This window comes from Telmatherina bonti (assembly GCF_933228915.1).
Source record: "Telmatherina bonti genome assembly, chromosome: 22".
Lineage (NCBI taxonomy): Eukaryota > Metazoa > Chordata > Actinopteri > Atheriniformes > Telmatherinidae > Telmatherina > Telmatherina bonti.
The window spans coordinates 30,505,688-30,526,413 of NC_136631.1; the positions used below are offsets into that span (position 1 = coordinate 30,505,688).

Consider the following 20,726-nt stretch of genomic DNA (forward strand, 5'->3'; position numbering starts at 1 on the left):
AGTGTGTTCTTGTGTGAGCTCAGTCTTTCTGACGGCGGTGTTACACTGCAGCTGATCATGGAGGATTGTGATGTTGATGTAGATGTGGACGTTCGAGACCCTGATGAGAAGTCCATCATGACCTACGTGGCTCAGTTCCTGCAGTACTCCAGAGACCTGCCGGTGCCAGAGGAGGACATGCAGGTGTGTATGAAGTCCTAGGTTTCATATCAGCATCAAGCAGACGGTGCCGTTTAATCTAAAATGCCATCTTATGCTTTTTAAACACACATCACCGCAAACATTAGTAGGTTTCCACAGTCAAAGCAAACTTATTAATCTATTTCTATTTTATTTTAGGTGAGTTTCATGCTTGATACTGTTAGTATTTACTAAACATTAGTATAAACTGCACGATTCCTGTTTTAGCTAAATATATTTCATTTAATTTAAATATAAATAGTTTGAATAAAAAGACCCAATGAGAGTTTGAACCTTTTTTTGCCCAAAATGTAAAAAACTCTCCACATAAACAAGCTCAGATCATGAAGAATCAAAACAAATTGAGATGATTTATGCGAGTTTTCCAGGAGCGTCCTGGACATCACTCGTGTAAAGGTCTGCTGTGTTTATCAGACCAGATCATTCTTCCTCCTTCGATCGAAAACAGTTGAAATGAGTAAAATCACTGTAAATGTGGCAAAGCAGGCCTTTCTGTCTCCACTTTTTCCTCTTTTATTGTCCCTGCATCATCACTCCTCTCCTTCCACCTCTTTTCTTCCCCTTGCTCTCCCCTTTTCCCTCTCAGACCCAGTACCTGACACCCCCTAAAGGCCACTCGCCTGTCAACCTGCCTGTTCACTACACTCCTGCTATTTCTGCTTCACCTCTTCGACAGGTACAGCAACCTCCTGCAGACCTTTCTGCTTTCCTTCCAGCCAGGCTCTCTTCCTCCACAATGGCCTCCTTCTTTACATGTTTGGATTCATGCAGTGTTGAGCTGAGAAGGAGAAACAGAGAGAATCCCAATTTCTATGAAGCAAAAGCTCATTAATCAAACGAAGGACTGAATCATGTGAAATGACCCTGAAGGGTCAAGAATTGTAACATGTTTGCAGATTTGAGAGGAAAGGATTTCTTTTCATGGCTGAAGGTTCAGAGGAACAGAAACGTTCCTGCTTTCGGCCCCTTTTTCTGGCTTTTTAGGTGTTTATGTGCACCAAACCTTTGTTGCTTACACATGTAAGGTTATATTTAGTAGTTCCCTGCAGACACGCTTGGAACGTTGTGTATTTAGGCGTGATACTGTGCTACTTTCATTAAATTTCAGTTGCTTAAAGCTCACATTATCTGAATTATTTTCAGATCACATGGAGGCTAAAAGCTTGGCTGATCATGCCTGTTCAAACCGGTTTGCCATTTTCTCTGAGAATGTATCCACGGCTGTGCACGTGTGTTCCTCTGCCTCCTGCGAGATGAATACCGCCTTCAGGAACCTGCAGTTGTGCTAATATGTATTCATCCCCTTTCATTAAAGAAAAGGCTGAATTTACAGCAGTCACTCAAATAACTGGAGACTTAAAAAAGGAACAAGAACTAAAAATGTGCAAAAATATAATTTAGTAATGTAAGACACTGTTTTTTCATTTAATTGAGTTGAAGAAAAAAAAAAACAAAACAAAAAACAAACAAACAAATTGGTCCTGGACAAATTAGAGCATTTTTCTGTTGAACAGTGGGACGAAACACCTGTCAACAGGTGCAGAAGTCTGACTGAGAGGAATAGAAAACACCTGACTGGAGCGGAAACATTAAAGGATTGTTCAACTAAATATTACTTTATGACAGATGTGATATGTAATAAATTGTTTGCTTTTAAAAAAAAATATTTCTGTTGAACCAGAATTAGAAAATAAAGTCATGATTTTCATAAAATTTTTATTTATCATTACTTTAGTCAATTTCAGTTTATTTTACAGGCAGCTGTTTTTTTCCTTCTTTAAAGAAAGGGTATGAATAAATATGAGCACAGCTGTACTTTTATCAGTTTCTAACAACATACTGTCATATCGATCAGTTACAGATGATCTTTTCCTGTAGGGACAGATGAAAGCAGCAGTTTAACTTCTGCAACAAGAAGACAGAAAAGGTTTTGTTCAAGCTTTAAAAATTAGTCTTTAAATTAGTCTTTAATTAATATTTTATTTGTTACAATCTGCTCCCATCTTGCGATGTTTTATCGTCATCTTCATATTTAAACGTATTTGTTTAAAAATGATCAGAATGAACCCCAGTAAACATGTTAAACATGATGAGAAAATATTGAGTCTTTTGTGAAGCAGGTGTCTTTGTTAATGCCGTGTATCCAGGTGACACCTGACCAGAAGGCTAAAGAAGTGACATGCTGGCTTGCTCAGGCCTACGATGAGCTGCTGGAGGGCTGGGACTCCACGGAGGGAGAGAGCTACTCAGAGAGATACCATGTAAGTTTATGTTTAGGGCTCATTCTGGAAGCCTGTGTTACATGTTGAGTGGATGATGTTTTACCATATAATTTGCTAGTGAATGATTGTGTTATTATTAAAATATATATATTTAAAACATGTCAGCCAATTCATACGTACGTAGCATAATCTTCCTCTAGTTTTCACAGGAGATTCAGAGTCAGAGTCAGTTCTGCTGACAGAAATTCTGTGTTATTTTTCTCCTCTAGTGAGTAAATATTGAAAGAAATAAACAGGCTGGTAGAGTGGTTAGCACACTGTCCTCACAGCAAGAAGGGTATTGGTTCGAGGGAGGGGGGGGGGGGGGGGGGGGGGGGGATTCTTCGCATACTTAGAATTCCTTCCACCGTCCAAAGACATGCATGAGGGGTTACCTGGTCACTAAATTCTCCCTGGAATCAGGTGTGAGCATGAATGGTTGTTTGTGTCCGTGTGTTGGACCTGGACTGGCAACATGTCCAGATTACGCTCGTCTGCTAAATGCTGGGATGAGCTCCAGCTTCCCTGCAACCCCGAACTGGACTAAATGAATAAAATAAAATACAGAATGTAAAATATATATAATATATGGAATGTGGAGAATTACGATAATGTAAGATTACAAAAAAGCAATCATCAGGCGTGTGTTTATGTGAGTCATCATCGTCCAACATTTTCATTGCCGGCTGGTAACCAACAACAGAATTCAAGTTTGGAAATGTGGGTTTCTTTTGGGTCATTTGTTGCTGCTGCATCCCAGCTCCTTTTTCTGGTCCCCAGAAATCTGTAAAACTTATTAGGCTAATTTGTTGACCAGATTGAGTGTGAGTGGTTGTTTGTCTCTGTGTGGCCCTGCGATGGACTGGCGAGCTGTCCAGGGTGTACCCTGCCTGTCGCCCAAAGCCAGCTGGGATAGGCTCCAGCTTCCCGGCGACCCTTCATCAGAGTAAGCGGTTAGGATAATGAGTGAATGTATGACAACAACAGCTCTATAGAAGATGTTTTCTCTCCCTCAGGTATTTCAGACTTTTATGGTGTCCTTTAATGAGCAGCGAAGGCCCATCATGCCTTTACTGACGGCGATGCGACGAACTTCGAAACTGAGCGAGGAGCAACGGGCTCTTCGAGAGGCGTGGGAGACCCTCAGCGAAAAGGTTTTTTCTCTCATCTGATGTCCTTTCTGAACACAAAAAAAACATCTCTGTTCAAAGTATTTCAACATGCTAACATATGCAGTTGATGGTTTTTACATTCGTTAAATAACACAAAGGAAAAATGCATGAAACTCCACAGATGGATGTGACAGAGTACCAAGCAGGTCGAGGCAGGAGAGACTTCCTGTAAACGACATAACGCGGTGTTTGCAATCAGTGACGAGGCTTATTCAGAAGGAAGTCATTTTTTATCTTTCAAGATAAAAATAAAGTATTTCACAAAGAAATACATGAAAATGTAAAACACAACAACAAAAACTAAAGATTAAGTAAAGATTGAATGGAATTTTTTTCTTCTTTTTATTTTAACGATGCAGTCAGTCCCAGGATTATTGCCGTTGTGTTTAAACCTTTGGGCCAGATCACAAGTGTTAATTTATTTGGCTGCCAATATACTGGTCATTATGAACCAGTCAGACCAATAAATGAATCGTGTTGGCTCACTGGGGAAACGCCCGGTATTCCAGACTGCCGATCCGCACCAGGCTAGCTCCGTTCATAGCAACAAGAGTGTCCAGAGAGAAAAGATTCTGCGACACAACATGGAATTTGAAAAGAGGGTAGAGGTTAAGTACTTTTTCTGAACTATATCTATTTTTACATGTTGTTTCACATGCGTGACACTCAATAGTCTGTTTTCTACCTAATAATATAAAACAGTTTTTTATCTCTTTTCCAGAATGTGCACCGAGATTTGTCAAAATCTCTATAAAGTTGGAGTTCTGGACAAAATTGCACGGATAAAATTTGCAATTGGCACAACATTGTAACTTCCTGGAAGAGCTGCTTTACATTTACTGTAATGGTTTCCATTTCCATCCATACATAAAAAGTGTGTTGTCTTTGCCTGTGTTTGTTTGTAGCTTCGTGAATACAAAACAGAGTTGGACATGAGTCTTCCAGCCCCCTTGGACGCTGTAGCCCGCTGGCTGTTGAGGTCTGAGGGCGTGTTGACGGAGGAGCAGGGTGACCACCAAGATCACAACTCTGCTGCTGATGAAGCCAGAGAAAAACAAGAGCTGCTCAAAGTAAAAACCTTTAATCTTATAAAACCAATGTGTTTTTTCATCACTTTACGGCAGAAACTTTGCTCAAAACACAGTAGTGCAACATGGGATACTTGTATCCTGCTTAATGGTGAAGAATGATTGTTTTACATTTTTAGATAAAATTATCTTCAACTGACAAAAGAAACGAAAAAACATTGTTAAAATCTCAGCATCCATATTTATTGTTTTCTGTTCAGACATTTGAAAAACGTGTGTAATGTGAAGATTAAACATGATAAGTATGTAAACATGCACATACATCCTGCTCCATGTTGAAGGTTTGCCTGGAGGAGATGCCGCAGCAGCTGAAGACCTTCCAGTCCTTCCAAAACATGGATGAGTATGGAAACCTGATGGTTCCTATTGATAAGATGGATGAGCTGAAGAGGAGGTGAGTCACTCTAGTTATGAAAACAATAAATTAAATTTAACGCATAATCCTTTATTGAGCACTCATTGAAATAGACGACTCTTAAACATTGATACCTGTTTTTCTACAAAAAACCAAAAAAGCAAAACAAAAACAAAAGTTATGCAGTTGTAAGTTTAGTAGATTTTACAAATTTTAATACTAAAAACAATGTTATCAAAACAGCTGGGATGTAGCTTGAAGTTTCATGATCGGTGTCCAATGATGTGTACAAATATTATCATTCTCCCATTAAGGGTTAAACACAAACACCTGCTTCACATACATCACACTGAGCATTTGATCAAATTTTGATTTTTTTAAAGCCTCTTTTCCCCTTACTTTTGGATGTGTAAATTCATTAACCTAATTTATTAATCTTCTCCAGATTCACAGGTGTAAGAGTGACCGCTAAGTACCATGGGATCAAGCTGGAGTATCGTGAGCACCGCCACACAGCCTTGTATCTGTTGGGCCAGATCAAGACCAAGCTACACATCTGGAAGAGGCCATATATCTCTCCAGAAGCTGTCAGGGTCTTGCTGCAAGAATGGCATGTAAGTAACCCTTCTCTGGAATTGGCATGTTTAAAACACAATTTATTATATAATGTTGATGCTTTATGGATCAATGAATTTCTTTGTGGAAGGCAACAGAAAAGAAATTGGTTGGTTAATTCAGGGATTTGTTCGTCACAGTTTAGTTATGGTGCCAAAGCGGAAACTCAATTGCTACAACTGCAGTTGTAGAATTTTATTAGCTACTTTTAGCCACAGAGCTTTAATTTTTTTCTACAGTTCATGATGTAATAAACTGAACGCTAACCAGGCTGCAGTTAGCTTAAAAGAAATGTGTATGTATTAAAATGCTACATGTCAAATGGTTAGCTAGAGTAGCAGGCTAAGATGCAAATCCAACATACTAGATCTAATGACACTGGAGTCCAGTCCTCGAGTGCCAGTATCCTGCAGGTTTTTGTTGTCTTCATGCTCCAACACACCTGACCAATAGGACTGGACTTAGACCCCCCTGAATGTTGGAATGGAACCTATAGTGTACAATGTACTACTTATTGTTTTGCTGACTCCTCAGCAGCTTCAGTTTTTCAAGTTGCTGATCTCCTTTATACATGAAAACCTCTCTGTGGACAAATCAGTTTAGTTATTACAAAAATAATCTTTTAATTTTTCACCTTTTCTGCCAAAACTGAATTTGACTACCATCTGACCGTTGTTGTTGGCGTAAATTAAATCCGTTTTTTTAACACAGGAAATAATAAACACTCAGGAGCTACCATCTTTGTTGGAAGCAGCTCTCCGTAAGCTGAGGCAGGTTTCTGAGAAATATTCAAGCAAATCTGCTCTTGGTAAGTATTCTGTTAGTTTATCTAAAAAATGTATGTTTGATATTGTTCACTTCTAATACGCACCAACTCTCACAATGTGACGGTTTATAATGTTTTTTTTTGTGTGTGTTAGCTGCAGATTACCACCAGGTCAGTCAGCAGGTGAAACAGCTTGAGAAGGACAGTGCTGTGGTTTTGGAGGAAGTATCAACAGCCAAGGTCATCATGGGCCGCGTCCTGTCTGCATGGGACTCATACAGCGACTGCCTCAGCTCCCTGCAGGCTTGGCTAGCACAGGGTTATGTCACAATCAGTCATAGCAACATACCAGCGGTAATGTTCACAAAAATATGATACTTTTTCATTCATTATTATTTTCTGCTTACTTCATTTCAAGTTGGATAGAAATAATTCTGTGTTACACGTGTACATGAAGACTTAACATTGTCCTTAAAAAAGTTTATGTTACAGTGCTCACACTTATCCTAACGTCTGCTGGTGTGCATATTTTTGTCAAGGTGACGTCGAAGTCACTGGCTGAGTGGGGGGCTCGGCATGCCCACCTGAATGAGGTGGGCAGCTTCCTGATCGAGTCGACTGACCCACAGACCAGTCGGAGTCTAGCAGAGGAGCTGCGAAAACTCAACATGCATTGGGCTGAGTTTGCCAAAAGAAACACTTCTGTAAGTTACCAAGAATAATCTGTTGGTTATTGGTCTTTACATAACTGAAAGTTTGCAGAAAATTCTGTAGATATGTTTTTGCCACCTCCCTTTCTAAGATATAAGGTAAGGTAAGGTAGGGTAAGGTTTAGTAAGATAAGGTATGGTATGGTATGGTATGGTATGGTATGGTATGGTATGGTATGGTAAGGTGAGGTAGAGTAAGGTTTGGTAAGATGAGGTATGGTATAGTATGGTATGGTATGGTATGGTATGGTATGGTATGGTATGGTATGGTAAGTTAAGGTAAGGTAAGGTAAGGTAAGGTAGGGTAAGGTTTGGTAAGATGAGGTATGGTATGGTATGGTATGGTATGGTAAGTTAAGGTAAGGTAAGGTAGGGTAAGGTTTGGTAAGATATGGTATGGTATGGTATGGTATGGTATGGTATGGTATGGTATGGTATGGTATGGTATGGTATGGTAAGTTAAGTTAAGTTAAGTTAAGTTAAGTTAAGGTATGCTATGGTAAGGTTTGTTAAGTTAAGTTAAGGTATGCTATGGTAAGGTTTGTTTAGTTAAGTTAAGGTATGCTATGGTAAGGTTTGTTAAGTTAAGTTAAGTTAAGTTAAGTTAAGTTAAGTTAAGGTATGCTATGGTAAGGTTTGTTAAGTTAAGTTAAGTTAAGTTAAGTTAAGGTATGCTATGGTAAGGTTTGTTAAGTTAAGGTATGCTATGGTAAGGTTTGTTAAGTTAAGTTAAGTTAAGTTAAGTTAAGTTAAGTTAAGTTAAGGTATGCTATGGTAAGGTTTGTTAAGTTAAGTTAAGGTATGCTATGGTAAGGTTTATTAAGTTAAAGTATGCTATGGTAAGGTTTGTTAAGTTAAGTTAAGTTAAGTTAAGGTATGCTATGGTAAGGTTTGTTAAGATAAGGTATGCTATGGTAAGGTTTGTTAAGTTAAGGTATGGTATGATATGGTAAGGTTTGTTAAGATAAGGTATGGTATGCTATGGTAAGGTTTTTTAAGATAAGGTATGGTATGATAAGACTTTAATGTTCACCTGCACGGTAAATTATCCTACAGTATTGACAAGACTGCAGTCTTGCAGTCCCCATTGTGATAACTGCTGACCATCATTGATGATGCTATCTACCCTCCACATCACAGTTGTGAGACTCCAGTCCTCGATGGCCGTTATCCTACAGGTTTTTGTTGTCTCCATACTCCAACACATCTGACCAAAATTCATAAATAACAAGAAGCGGCTGAATCCATTTGATTTGAATCAGGTGTGCTGGTAGAGGGAAACAACTAAAACCTGCCAGATACTGGCCTTCGAGGACTGGAGTGCACCACAGATAGCGTGGTCAGATTGAAAGACTTTCACCTGCATATTGACACATGCCAGTTGTTGCTGTCACTTTCAATCTGACTTGGCCCTTTCTCCACCAGCCCCTCCTAAACCCAGCCCGACACTAGTCCTCTTGGTTTGGAAATGCTTCTATCAGGATCTTCCAGACTTATCAGACGCATTTTAGTAACTACTCATTGGAGTTCTAACGGTCCAGAGTTGGGCTGACAATTTGACGTGTAGAGTTTAAAGGCCACTATCGGCCAGAATTTGACATCACAGGATGAGTCATGAGAGCAACTCCAGGTAACAACTTTGGGTTGTTCCTCTGGCTCTGTTCATGGATTATTTCCTAATTACAAGCCATAGACAGGAGATAAAGCATCACCTTCACATCCTCTATTGCTGTGCTGTGTGTGTCACATACAAATAACTTCACGATACTTATGCGCTGCATTGCTACAGCTACCCCGTCCACACTGAGCACGTCTCCATTGTAATGGAATCAACCGAAATGGTAATGTGGTGTCAGCTGGTAGGGCTTTGTAGGTGCTGGTGAAAAACAGCCATGTTGTTGACCTAACATCACTTTATTTCAATCCACTAGTTATTTATTCTATTTTTGTTATTTATGTCTATCTATCTGCCTGTCAGTTGGCCTGTCTGGCTGTCGCTCTGTCTGCATGTCTGTTGGTCTATCTGTCTGTCTGTCTTTCTGTCGGTCTGTCTATCTGTCTGTCTGTCTGTCTGTTGAAGGTATTTAACATTTTTAAGGCCGGGGGCCTCCAGTTTGCGCCTGATGAGCATTGCCAACTGGTACTTTTTAATGACTTTGTCACAAATTAATCTTTCCAAAATTTCTTGAATCGACTATCGGTATCTTTTTTCAGGAAAGCATATCTGAGCCCAGTGCAGATATCCAGATCACTCCACAAGACCTACAAGCTTTAATCAGAGAGGCCACTCTGATTCTCAAAGAGCCTCTGGAGGCAATGGCAGGTCCACTACGCACCTACAGGAAAAGACTACAGGTTGGACCAATATAGTCATTTGGAATTCAAAATTCTTTTTATTATTATTATTATTATTATTATTATTATTATTATTATTATTATTATTATTATCATTATTATTATTATTATTATTATTATTATTATTATTATTATTATTATTTACAAGGTATGATGATTAGGTTCCTTTTTATTTCTGCATATAGCTTTTTTTTTTTTTTTTTTTTAAATTGAATGTTTGGTTTTTGTCCCTCAGTTCATAATGAGGAAAATAAAGGAAGTGGATCTGGAAGCTTTGGATACATCCCCTGAATGCTCATCCGATCAGTTACTGAAACTGAGACTTGCAACACCTGAAGTATGCACGACATGTTTTATTTTTTAGTTTCATTTACACACATGCATAGGAACATTCAAGTAATTTGTTCATGTTTTTGAATAAATGTAGTTTCCCTTTTAAAACATAGACCATGACATGTGTTCAGTGTCCTCATTTCTTTTACTGTGACCAGGTAATGGAGACCTTGTTTGAGGCAGAGCAGTTGTGTGCAGAGGTGCAGCACAGTGTGTCTGGATTGGACAGCAGACTAGCTGAACTCCTGCACTGGGAAGCTGAAGCAAGAGAGCTTTACCAGCTGCTGAGCACCACGGATCTGCAGCAAAAACACCAAGGTCAAGACCCAAGAGCCAGGGTAAGATGATGCACAGACCAGAGGGGTTGCTTAGATTCCTGTCCTTTCATGAAGCAACATTTGATAAAGTAATCAACATCTTTAATTTTTCCAGATCATCATATCCCGTGGTCTACAGCTAGAGGGTCAGGTGGTCACAGAAGAGCAAGATTTGCAGGTTATAATTATGACAAGTCAGAAGAACTCCCCGCTCCAGTACCTCCATGCCTCTGCTATGCAGGAACGAGTTCGAGCTGCTGTCGCTCAATCACAGGCTAGTTTATTTATATGTTTATTTATGTGTAAGTGGGCTGTTGAATTTGGCAGAAATAAAGGAAGGATTCAGAAATCTGAAAGAAAACCAGAATGCAATGCTAATGCAATGTAACTACAATGCCTGTTTCGATTCCAGGAGGCCATTGGTATGCTAAGCAGCCTGGGAGCCAGAAAGGACAAAGGCAGAATCCCTCCAGAGGCAGGCCCTCCATCAAAGGTCTTTATCCAGGCCAAAACCAAACCTCAACATCTGAGACAGTCAGACTCAAGGGAGCCAATGCAACAGTCTGAGACAAAACTCTCTGATGAAAGCTTTGTGCCAATGATAGTAGTGCAGGAGTACAGAGAAGAAAGAATGACACCTTCCCCAGTGCCATATCCAGTGCAGCCTGCGATGCAGACCGGGACAAAGTCCCCCCCAGCTGAGCAGACTCAAACTTTCCCAAAGACTGCCACGCAAAAATGGCAGGAAATACAGGAGCAAGGTTTGATTTCACAGCAGGAGGTAGTCCATCAAGAACTTAACACACAGACAATACAGGAAGTAGATACACAAAGATCTCAAAATGTGGAGCATCTGCAACCACTGGGTGTACAAGAACAGGAGCTAAAGCCAATGCAACCCCAGTCAAACCAGGAACTGTTGGAGAAGCATCAGGTAGAGGTCTGTCAGTATCAAGTTCAACAGCAAGCAGTTACCACTAAACAAGTTAAACAGGTGTCAGAGCTTCATGAACAGACTTCACAACATAAAACCATTTCAAAGAAAAAACCTTTGAGTTCACAAGAACTTCAAACCAGAAAGATGCAGGCAATGAAGAACCGACCCTGGCTTCAGAAAACAACTTTAAAAGAACAGAAACCCCCAGCAAATACAGAACAAGAATCTTGTCAGGACCCAGCTAAGGCTCAACAGATTCAGTCACAGTTAAAGAAGGAAATGGTGAGAACTACTGTGGCTCCTTCACAGCAGACATCAACCAATAAGCCACACCTTAAAACACCTTCAAAATCAGCCAAGCAGACTCCTCAACAACAGCAAGAACAGAAAAAGCAGAAGCCACAACATCAAAATTTAGAGCCGCAGCCAAAAAAACCACAACAGCAGCTGAAGGCACAGCAAAAGGAAACCCACTCAGCTGTTAAACCGGCACAAACAGACACAAACGCCAAGAATAAATCAAAGATTTTAACGGAGACTCAGCCTAAAACACAAAGAAAGGCTACAAGCCAGTCACAAGCTAATACTAGGTCTAATCTTCAGTCAGCAGGTCAGCTGCAAGTGCAGTCCACTAGTGTGTCCCACTCCTCCACAGATACCCAACAGTTAGCAATGACCAAGTTACAAACAGGAGTAAGTGAAAGTCAGATAGTCCATAGCTCTGTGGAAACGCAGTCATTGACCCAACCACATACACAACAGTATCTCCAGTCCCAAACATTTGTTCCAGTTGGATATCACACTTCCATGCAGCCACAAGGTCTGGCTGTGTCTCAAGTTCAGACATGGGCTCCAGTCAGACCATCCTCCCCAATTCAAGGGCCACTGCCAGGGCACATCCAGCCTCCGGTGCCATCACACATTCAGCTTCGCAGTCATCCCCAGTCTTGGGCCCCTGTCAGGCCCCCCTCTCCTAAGCCAACAACACAAAGTCATCCCAAAGTCCAAACTCACGCTCAGCCAATGGCTGATTCTCAAATCCATCCTCAATCCAGAGTCCAGCATCAAATTCATTCTCAAGGTGAAGTTTCTCCTCAGCCTCTGACTTATCCTCAAATTCCTGCCCTGCCAGTGAGCCAGGTCCAAACTCACCCTCAGCCAAAAGCTGGTCCTCAAACCCATGGTCAATCAATGGCCATGTCAAGTCAGGTCCTGTCTCTGACTCCCCATCAAAGCCAAGTTCAAGCTGGACGCCTGCACCAAGATTATTCTATGACTGACCCTAGAACTCATGCTCAGCAACCAGTCCAGCAAAGACTTAATGCCCAGTGTCAACTGCAGACGATGCCTCAAGTTAGAGCCTCATCACCAATGTCTATCCAGCTTCTCCAGGCTACAGCTCAACCTCAGCTTTATCCCCAAGGTTACCCCTCATCTCAGTTTTCACCCCAGCCATTACCAGAAAGTCAAGCTATTGCCCACCAAGGTCCCATTCCCCAACCATATCCACAGCACTTTGGTCAAGCTCCAAATTCTCAGACTTATGCAACAATTCAGAATTTCCAGCAGTGGACTCAGCAGGGGCCTCAGATTAGCCCCCATGGGTATTCTCATGTGGATCAATTATATCAGCCTCAAGTGCATATGCAAGCACCAAGTCAACCCAGGGCTCAAGCCCAACCCCAGATCACCTCCCAAAGCCCCATGCCACTAACCCCCCAGATAAGAGCTCAAAGTATGGTTCAGACAGATCAAGTCCAAGTTCAGCAACAGACGTGGGTTCAGGCACCCCAGCCTTATCACCAACCTCAGTCCCAGCAATATTTACCAGTTCAGCATCAGCCCCAAACTCTACATCATCCTCAGCTGCAAGCTCACGCAACTCCTCTGTCATACCCAACACACCCGATCCATCCGCAGACCCAATTCCAAACACACAACCAGACACAGCCAGTGCTCCAAGCTCAGCCCCAAGCTAAAACTCTGAAGCTTCAGGCTAATCTGCCACAGACCCAACAGCCTCAACTCCAGATGCAGCCAATAATTCAGTCAGCAGTTCAGCCCAAACCTCTGCTCCAGCCACCACTCCAAGCAGCATTTGAGCTGTCAGTTGAAACCAAAGTTGAGTTACTTGCACAGCCTTTACCAGAGCAGCAGGTTCCAATAAAACCCATGATTCTGGCACCAACCAAATCTGAGGTTGAGCCAACACTGCAACGCAAGGTACAAGCAGAAATTGCATCACAAAGTCACCCAAAAGATCAGTCACCAATCCAGTCTCAGGCCCAGAACCAACTTCAGGCTCAATCGCTATCCCAACCAAGGGCCCAAACAACACTGCAGTCCAAGACTCAGTCACCACCACAGTCCAGACCTCAGCCTCTCCCACAGTCAAAACCTAACCCCCAACCTCTTCTGCAATCCAAACCTCAACAAATCCCGACTGCTGCCATGTCTCAGGTCACAGTGCTGCCAGAGATCCAACCTGAGTTCGCCATTAAACCTCCTGCCTTGGCCCAGGCACCTCCCCAGGCCTACACAGAGGCCTACAATAAAGCCCAAGCTCTGGCCAGGAACGGCTTTGAAGAGGCCAAGTACTGCCTGCAGGCGCACATTATGGAAGCTATCACTGTCTTTAAAGATAAACGCTTATCAGCTGAACAGGCATCTGTTAAAGAGGTAAATGTAATTACTTGTAACTATTCATGTAATTCAATAACAGATAATGAGTAACTTAATAGTTACTCATGAGTAACTTAATAGTTACTCATGAGTAACTTAATAGTTACTCATTAGTAACTATTAAGATTAAGATTAAAGATTAAAGATATATGTTTTTATACTTTTAAAGAGGAGATGTTTTATCTGAAGCTTGCAAAAACTGTCTCTCTGCTTTCTCTGTTAGATTGGTTAAATAAACCAATTTGCTTGGAGTCAGTCCAGTAATTAAATGCATCCTGTCTCCAGGAGATCCTGAGGACTCTGGACCCTGAGTTGTTAGAGGGGTTCTTGAGAGCAGCCAAGGGTATGGAGGCCTTTTGTACCCCGTCTCAGCTCAGAGACATGGAGTTCTTCACCCAGTCTGTCAAGTCACAGTGGGAGGTAGGATACAAATTGATTTTCGTTGTGGTAAACACGTGGCTATTTAATTGTTATTATTTATTTCGAGCAAGTTGTTCAACCATAAATGTGCTATAACTAAAAAAAATGTTACACCTTTGCCAGTTTTTATTTCATTTTCTTACAATGCCTATATGGTGCATACACATTGGAGCTGTTTGGTCCATGTTTGTTTAGAGTTGTGTGAACACCCACTCTGGTGTTGAGCAAAGAAGCAAATTCTAGTCCACTTAAAAGGCAAGGGTCTTAGGGCCCTTATACGTGTGCAATCTAGAATTTTGCTTGTGGGGCTGAACCATGGTTTGTGGGTGATTTACTAAGAGTGATTGCGTGAATGGGTGGGAGTTGTAAATGTGTTGGAGGCTCCCTCTTTTAGTGAGGGTTTTATACATGACGTGGTTCGCAGCATGGCGAGTTTGGAGAGAAAACATGACCTACAGCAAAGAAATCTGTCTGCCATACAAAGTAACAATATATGGGAGCAAATTCATAAAAAATGAACACTAGAATCACCAGGATTTTCAGTTCCTCCTGCTGTCCCCCTTCCTCTATCATAGTTGTTGGTAAAACAATGCAAACAGGGGATGAAGTAAGAAAAAAAAATCATTCATATGAAAACTCAGGGCTGCATGGTGGTTAGCACTGTGGCCTCACAGCAAGAAGGTCACTGGTTCAATCCTTGACTGGGGAGGGGTCCAGTCAGTGCCTTTCTGCGTGGAGTTTACATGTTCTCCCCGTGTATGCGTGGGTTCTCTCCGGGTTCTCCGGCTTCCTCCCACCATCCAAAGACATGCATGTTAGGTTAATTGGTTACTCTAAATTGCCCCTAGGAATGAGTGTGAGCGTGAGTGGTTGTTCGTCTCTGTGTGGCCCTGCGATGGACTGGCGAGCTGTCCAGGGCGTACCCTGCCTGTCGCCCAAAGCCAGCTGGGATAGGCTCCAGCTTCCCCACGACCCTAAATTGAGTTAAGCGGTTCAGAAAATGAATGAAAACTCATGAATCTGACACATTGTCTTGTTTCTAATGTAGGACTCCTTTATTTTTACTAAGGATTTTATAAATGGCCTTGTCTACATAACACTAAAAACACACTAGCTAAAAAGTTGGAGAAGAGAAGACTGTTTTATTAAAACAGAAATCATGCAATGACCCGAGATATTTTGCACATGGATGACACAGCATTTAGGACTTGGACAGTACATCTGGAGGATTGCAGCTGTGACACACAACATCTGTCATTTGCAAGTGTGACTCTTCTCCAAATCCATCCTGAGTTCCTCCAACAGCTGCTGGATAAGCCATATGTTTTATAACTGTGAAAAAATATTCACATGAGGTTGAAAAACACGTTTCTTGCTTTGTTTCCATGTCCCCTTCTTGTGCCAATAACCACAGTCATGTGCACAATTCCACACAGATTGTTTGCTCGTCCTTTTGAAACATGTTGACTATAGACACAGTTGCTGTCAACAACATGCATGACTCCTCTCCAAATCCATCCTGAGTTCCTCCAACAGCTCTAAAATGCTGAAGAAGCCATATGTGTTGATGATTGTTTCTTCGTTCATCTCAAAAATAGTCGTCTCCTTGCGACAATAACTGCAGCCATGTGCACACTGATTGTTTGCACTTTCTTTCGATCCATGTTAAATATATGTAGTTTCTATGTGCTAAATTACTACCTGGTTTGATAAATCACGTTTTGGGTGCTAAATTCATGTATTTACATTTTTTCCTCCCAACACATACAGAACAGCGTGGGAACACCGCATGTTGCATATTTATTGTGGCAAATGTTCTAACTGGATGGAGACGATTTATTTTGCACTCTTGAAAGATGCAACCTTCAGTGTGTGCTGTTAGTAAATCAGTTCATACTTCTTTTTGCATCTGCAGTTTGCAAACGTTTTTGTACACACAAACCTTTAGAAGATCTGGGGCCTCATTTATCAAACTGTGCGTAGCAACGCTGACTACAGGTGGCGTACGAACGGAAAACAGGAAATGCGGCGCAAAAAAAAGTCACAATTTACAAAGCAGTGCTCACGCACGTCCCACGCCAGTTTCGCTTCATAAATCAGGATCAACACTAAATGTTGCGCACATGAGGGAACATCTTGTCATGCCCACATGTTGGCCATAGAAGGTCAGGTGAACACCCCTGATAAATATTAATCCATCTAATTTCCATGACGGTCCTACAGGGAAAAAAGCCAAAAAGAGGAATTTTTGGAAAATGAGGAAGAAATTCCAATCGATGAAGTTGTGAAATGTAAAACTATTTTATCTGGTGGAGACGGGATGGACATCAGCACCACCAGAAAGACAGAGGAATGTCAGCAGAGGACAGATGATGTCAGCGTGTCTCATCAGACCACCGGACTTATCCAGAGAGGACAAATAAAGTGGTCAGACAATAAAATGTAGGGGGAAAGTGCATCTTGGTCCACAGGAGGAGGAAGGGGGGGCCGCTGCCCACTCCCACAGATTAGAAGCTGGTGGGAAAATGAAGGAGTCCAGAGATACGCTGGAACAAAATGCTCCAGATGAAGCTGGAAGTGCTTCATTCCTTTGTTTCAGATTATAAAATGAACGGACATAAATGAGACGTCTCTGACTCCAGTTTATTTACTGGGAACATACTGGTGTTCCTGTGTGTCCCAGCTGGGTTGCAGCGCTGCAGATGTGGTCGGAGAGGAACCAATAATTCCCATCAAGGAGGAGGTGCAGAGAGAAATAAACACCACCCTGACAGAAAGATAAACTTGAGAATAAATGAGAATTCTCCACCTCTGATGTGTTGCATCACTTCTAGACGTAAAGCAGCAGCGTTTGGTTCCAACGTGAGAGGATGATTGACAACACAATCATTCAGATTGGATGATTGTTCAGGTGAACGCAGGTGAAGCGCTGATGTCATTTAGTAGCATGTTATGTAGCGTCTCCACTATCTGCACACATCTGCAGCTGTACAACAGGTTTCCTCCTGGGCATGGAGGCACCTCCACCTGCCTCCATCTGCCCGATGGCCGCTACACCACGGCGTGTCTGGTTGTGGAGAACATAGTTCTGTTCTGCGCTCTGGGTTGGGAAAAGGAGTGATCAGCCTCAACCCGTCAATCATTTCCCTTTGGAAGGTGCCGGCTCGACTCCAGAGTCTCCAAGCTCCTCCGTAGGGACAGATAAGCTGCTGTGCGCCTTTACGGAGCATTTTATATCCAACCATCTGTTCATGTTCTGTATCTGCAGGTGGAGGAAACACCTGATCAGCCTGATGATGGGCGGCACGTGATTTTAATGCAATTATTCATTTAGACCTTTAGTATTATGGCAGCTTCTGTATGACTTAACTGTGTGAAATGGTTTTTATAACATGTAGGACTGCTTCGTTTCAGAACAGATTTTAGTGGTTGATGTTTTACGCGGTGGTGGAACTATCAAATGTGTTTTGTTGTTTTTTTTGCAAATGGTGTTAATGTACGGCACTCTGCGTAAAGGTTTATATTTGATTTTGAACAAATTGATCAAATTTCACACCATTTCTTTGTTTTTATTTTCTAACTTTGGTGTCGCCATTTCTCCAGATGTTGTGCGTACGCCAGGGTCAGAGTTGGCGTGGAGGTAGGGACGTTTCACCGCCAAGTCATGTTTTTATAAATCCCAAAAGTTGACTATAATTGGCGTACGCCGGGTTTCTTGTGTGCTTTTTAAATGAGGCCCCTGGGCCTTAGCTCTCTTACTGGGAATCTCTAATGTGGTTTGCTGCCAGTGTGAAATGGACCACAGTAAGCCAAAGAGAGAGAGAGTGGTGTAGGGTGCGTGTAGATCGACTTGGTGGACATCTCTCCTGCTGCTTATACTGAACAACTTCTTCTGGAAACTGTATGAGGTTTGAAGAAGAAAGTGAAAAGTGGTGTTGAACTATTGTTAACTTGTGCTGTAGTGTACAAGCTTTTAATGTATCCCCCAGGCTGTGAACGCTGAGGTTTCAGGTTTTTAGCAACAGTTACAGGTTGAGGTAACAAGGCAAGATTTTCATGCAGCAGGTGTGAGATGCACTTAACACTGCTGCTTGGAAAACCAGACAAAGGTAGCTGCCTTACTGGACTGGAGTCTTTTTAGATGTGCTTTTCTGGATGGGTACACAGCTTAGTTTATTGACTTTGCTTATATAAACTCCTTCTTCTGTCTTCTTTGAATCCAAGCCAGTGGAACTACATTTAATTCTGGCTTTTTAAGCCTGCAGGTTATTGTAGGAGTGTTTTGAGTACAAGCCAACACTGCCTTCAATGTGGGCTGTACAAAAGATAATACAGCATTCTTTCATTCGTGCTTTCCACATCTGTTGGCTCCTGTCGCATCAGATTTGGCTCATGTGTTGCAAAATGTACAAAAATATGTCATTTCTTTTGATGTGAAATTTGGAGCTGAAGACTGGAACTATAACAGCGTTCTGTCAACTCAATGTCCTCCAGGCCTGCTTCTCGGCAGACTTTGCAGAGGCAGGACAGCATCTGGAAGCCCTGAAAGAGCTGTGTGACACTCTGAGTCCTGAGGACGCTCACCGCCTGGCCCAGACGCAGCTGATGGAGTGTGAGAAGAGGCTTGCTGCCATCCAGCGTCAGTTCAGTGGAGACCAGGACACATCGCAGAATGAAGCAAAGTGAGACCAGTGTCATCTTGCACTTCTATATTTATTCCTGGTGCAGCACCAGGAATAAAGCCGACTACAATGACAGATTTTATTTTCCTCTTCTAAGAGAAAGTCTGATCATTATATTCAGTCATTTCACTAAGACTAACATTTGGAAATAATAATAATATATAATGTTCGTCATCCATTTAATCAAAATAAATATTTAAAGAAGCAGTTTGTCATTTAAAATGAAAAAAATGTGTTTTGTTGAAATGTGTTAAATCATTATATCTATTTCTAGGCTTCAGCTTGGCTTCAGCGAGGATGTCGCCACACACAAGGAACCTAAAAAGTCAAGTGATAAGCCTCAGGTTCTAACTGAGGTACGGCAAGTTGTCTTCGAGTTCCTACAAAATGTTTAGTATCGTCCTCATTTCCACAAACAACCTGCTGGTTTATGCAGAGGAAAATATTTTACACTTCTGTTGAAACTGCTGCTTTGATGAGAAAAGATGTTGAATAGAACCTGTTGAATTCGGTTTACACCCCCCCAAACAAAACAAAACAAAACAACAACAACAAAACAAAACAAATTGTTTCATAAGTCTGTAGTGCTAAACCAAAACTGGGTTGGAGCATCTTTTGATTTCATCCTTTCAGTAATGTTGGATCCATTGACTGTGCAGTTGTGCTCATATTTATTCATACCATTTCATGAAAAAAGAAAAAAAAACAGCTGCCTGTAAAATAAGCTGAAATTTACTAAAGTAATAATAAATAAAAAATTTATGAAAATCATTAAATTATTTTCTAATTCTTGTTCAATAGAAATATTTTTTAAAAGCAAACAAATAGATAATTTATTACATATTACATCACTCATAAAGTAATATTTAGTTGAACAATCCTTTAATGTTTCCGCTCCAGTCAGGTGTTTTCTGTTCCTCTCAGTCAGACTTCTGCACCTGTTGACAGGTATTTTGTCCCACTGTTCTACAGAAAAGTCTCTCATTTGTCCAAGACACATTTGTTTTTTTTTTTTTGTTTTTTTTCTTTCTTCACCTCAATTAAATGAAAAAACAGTGTCTTATATTACTAAATTATATTTCTGCAAATTTTTAGTTCTTGTTCCTTTTTTAAGTCTCCAGTTATTTGAGTGACTGCTGTAAATTCAGCCTTTTCTTATATAAATACATATGAACACAACTGAATATAAAAATCATATACGGTCTATGGTTGGATCTATGATTATCACAATAAAATCCTGCAGTGTCGGGAGGTTATGGGCCAAAAGTAACTCTGATCTGAAAGTTCATAACTCTGTCTTGGATTAAAACCCAACTTCTGGGTGAAGAAAAGCTTCTCCAGACATAAACATCAGTAACACTACAGTGCAATGTTGTAATGTAAGTTGAGGTGAGAAAAAGAATATAACAGAATTAAAAATGAAATAATAAATAAAAAAAGAAGTTAACAGAAAGTTTTATATAAAGGTAGATTAAAAGTGACTTTGATTTTTAAAGTGTCAGTAATATGGCAGTGTAAGTGTCCGCCATGTCGTCCATAACACAGCCTGGTGGGCTGAACAAGCTCCTCTGTGATGTGATGTCTGCATGCAGACACCAGCTGCTCCTCCAGTGTCCTTTTCTCTGCAACCTCCACCACAGACCCCACCTCACCTGAGTCTGGTCTACCTGAGCCCCTTATCCTGGTGATTCCCCCCCAGCACACCACATGTTAGAAGAGATCACAAACTGGTAGAAAATCTGCAGCAGGGGTAAAAGCTGCCAACATCTCTCCTACTCCTTCCTGTAGAGATGATCATGGACCAGTCCACTTTGTTGTCCAGCTGCAGACCC

General features: G+C 41.3%; 1 protein-coding gene across 1 annotated transcript in view; it reads left to right on the forward strand.

The window, feature by feature from the left end:
• Positions 1–20,726, forward strand: part of LOC306772265 (uncharacterized protein) — a 203,972-nt gene that overhangs the window by 32,212 nt on the left and 151,034 nt on the right. Inside the window, 18 exon segments of the mRNA XM_079261679.1 lie at positions 83–183; positions 788–877; positions 2,349–2,462; positions 3,479–3,616; positions 4,540–4,704; positions 5,004–5,116; positions 5,523–5,691; positions 6,404–6,500; positions 6,613–6,812; positions 6,998–7,162; positions 9,383–9,523; positions 9,759–9,860; positions 10,015–10,194; positions 10,289–10,447; positions 10,586–13,789; positions 14,078–14,212; positions 18,707–18,894; positions 19,169–19,250. Coding sequence (XP_079117805.1) covers positions 83–183; positions 788–877; positions 2,349–2,462; positions 3,479–3,616; positions 4,540–4,704; positions 5,004–5,116; positions 5,523–5,691; positions 6,404–6,500; positions 6,613–6,812; positions 6,998–7,162; positions 9,383–9,523; positions 9,759–9,860; positions 10,015–10,194; positions 10,289–10,447; positions 10,586–13,789; positions 14,078–14,212; positions 18,707–18,894; positions 19,169–19,250 — 5,543 coding nt within the window.